This window comes from Myotis brandtii, unplaced genomic scaffold (assembly GCF_000412655.1).
Source record: "Myotis brandtii unplaced genomic scaffold, ASM41265v1 scaffold456, whole genome shotgun sequence".
NCBI lineage: Eukaryota > Metazoa > Chordata > Mammalia > Chiroptera > Vespertilionidae > Myotis > Myotis brandtii.
In genome coordinates this window covers 3,341,206-3,343,027 of record NW_005367431.1, presented here as the reverse complement: position 1 = coordinate 3,343,027, position 1,822 = coordinate 3,341,206, and the positions used below count along the sequence as shown (strand labels likewise).

The 1,822-nt window shown below is 37.5% G+C and overlaps 1 protein-coding gene across 1 annotated transcript; it reads left to right on the top strand.

Annotated features, from left to right (window-relative positions):
- Positions 1-424: 424 nt before the first annotated feature.
- Positions 425-1,353, top strand: LOC102243482 (E3 ubiquitin-protein ligase RBX1; the record flags this gene model as incomplete). The annotated part of the gene is made up of 1 exon (XM_014546848.1): positions 425-1,353. A coding segment is annotated over one exon (372 nt), but the record flags the coding sequence as incomplete, so codon positions are not given.
- Between the last annotated feature and the right edge of the window lie 469 nt (positions 1,354-1,822).

The following is a 1,822-nucleotide window of genomic DNA, read 5'->3' as shown; positions in this document are numbered from 1 at the left end:
TCAGCTGGGGTAAATGGAGTTACTATCAATTATTGTAAATGGGTTTTAGAGACTTAATAGTTCTGTCTTAGTAAAGTAACAACCTTTAATTCTCTAATTTTATCAACTATAAATTGCAGTTTTCTCCAGCTATCAATTGTTCCTATATGATAGCTAGAGCTGAAAAGATGTGGTATTTATTTCAGGGTACATTTACAATTATGTAGTGAAACTGTGATGTGACAAGTGCATCACCAACTACCTTGTTAAAGGAATCAGTTGCTCATTACTCATGCCTCTATTCTGCAGGTATTTCCTACAAATACCGCGGGCAATACGTTTTTACGTGTGTCACTTTAACTTATTTTACTAATAGTTATTTTCTTTTATTTGTTGAATTTGCTCCAGGATTCCAGAAAAAAATTAAAAAGAGCCTTAAAGATAAAGTTTAAAGAATGATTTACCGAATCTGAGACCGTGTGTTTCCAGAACGGGGGCAGCGATGGATGTGGATACCCTGAGCGGCACCAACAGCGGCACGGGCAAGAAGCGCTTTGAAGTGGAAAAGTGGACAGCAGTAGCCCTCTGGGCCTGGGACACTGAGGTTGATAACTGGCCATCTGCAAGGAACCACATTATGGATCTTTGCATAGAATGTCAGGCGAACCAGGCGTCTGCCACTTCTGAAGAGTGCCCCTTTGCGTGGGGAGTCTGTAATCATGCTTTTCACTTCCACTGCATCTCTCGCTGGCTCAAAACACGGCACGTGTGTCCGCTGGACAACAGAGAGTGGGAATTCCAAAAGTATGGGCACTAGAAAAAGAATATTCTCCATCAAGCTCAACTGTTTTGTTATTCATTTAGTGACTTGCCCTCCTGTTACTTAATTGTAAGTTAGATAGAACTGGGTCTTTTCCGCTCTGTCTTTTCACTTTGCTACTCCTGCAGTCCTATTGTGTTCCGTGTCAAATAAAATCCAGTTGGGTTCTAAAAAAAAAAAAAAAAGACCTAACCTGGCTAGAGAACCTGGCTAGGCTGCTGATCAACTGGAAAAAAGAGAAAAAAAAAAAGAATGATTTACCATTAATGACTAGCCTTTCTAATTTCTTCTTGACTACAGAGCTTAGCTGATAAACTTGACTTGGTCAAGAAGCTACCAAGATCTATTCTACTTGTTCAGGGTTTACCAGTTGCTTTAAATTTCTCTCAAATGCCCTAACCTTCATGCAAACTTCCTAAAAAGTGGGCCAAGATGGTCTTAATCTCTTCTAGCCATCCATTAACACACTATACATACCAGTGTTTCTGAAGCCAGCAGGATTCCTTAAGATACTACCAGGTGTTCAGGGTGAAATAAATTTGGGAAACACTGGATATTATATTCCTCTCTTGGATATATTCATAATTCATGTTATGGATATAATATGAGTGAATATATTAAAGTCTCTGAGGTCTCCAATAAAAGAAATCTGCTTAATTTTCTTTAGCCTAGCATATTTAGTAAATACCTTCTAAATTGCAAGTTGTAATTCAGATGTCACTTTCTACATGAAACCTTTCATGATTTCTACAGACAGTATCCAATGTGTTCACCATTGAATTCACATAGCTCAGAGTTAAATTATAAAGTGCTATAAAAATTTAGTTTTTGTTAATATTCTGATGTAATCTTTTGATTGTAAGCAACAGAAAACTTACCTCAAATTGGTTTAAGCAATTAAGGGAATTTACTAGTCATCAACTGAAAATTTAGGTGAAGTTTGGTCCTCATTGTTGAGGCTCAGTGATGTTTCCGAAGAGCTGGTTTCTTCTAAAATAGTTGATTTTGTACAGTTTGCTCCTT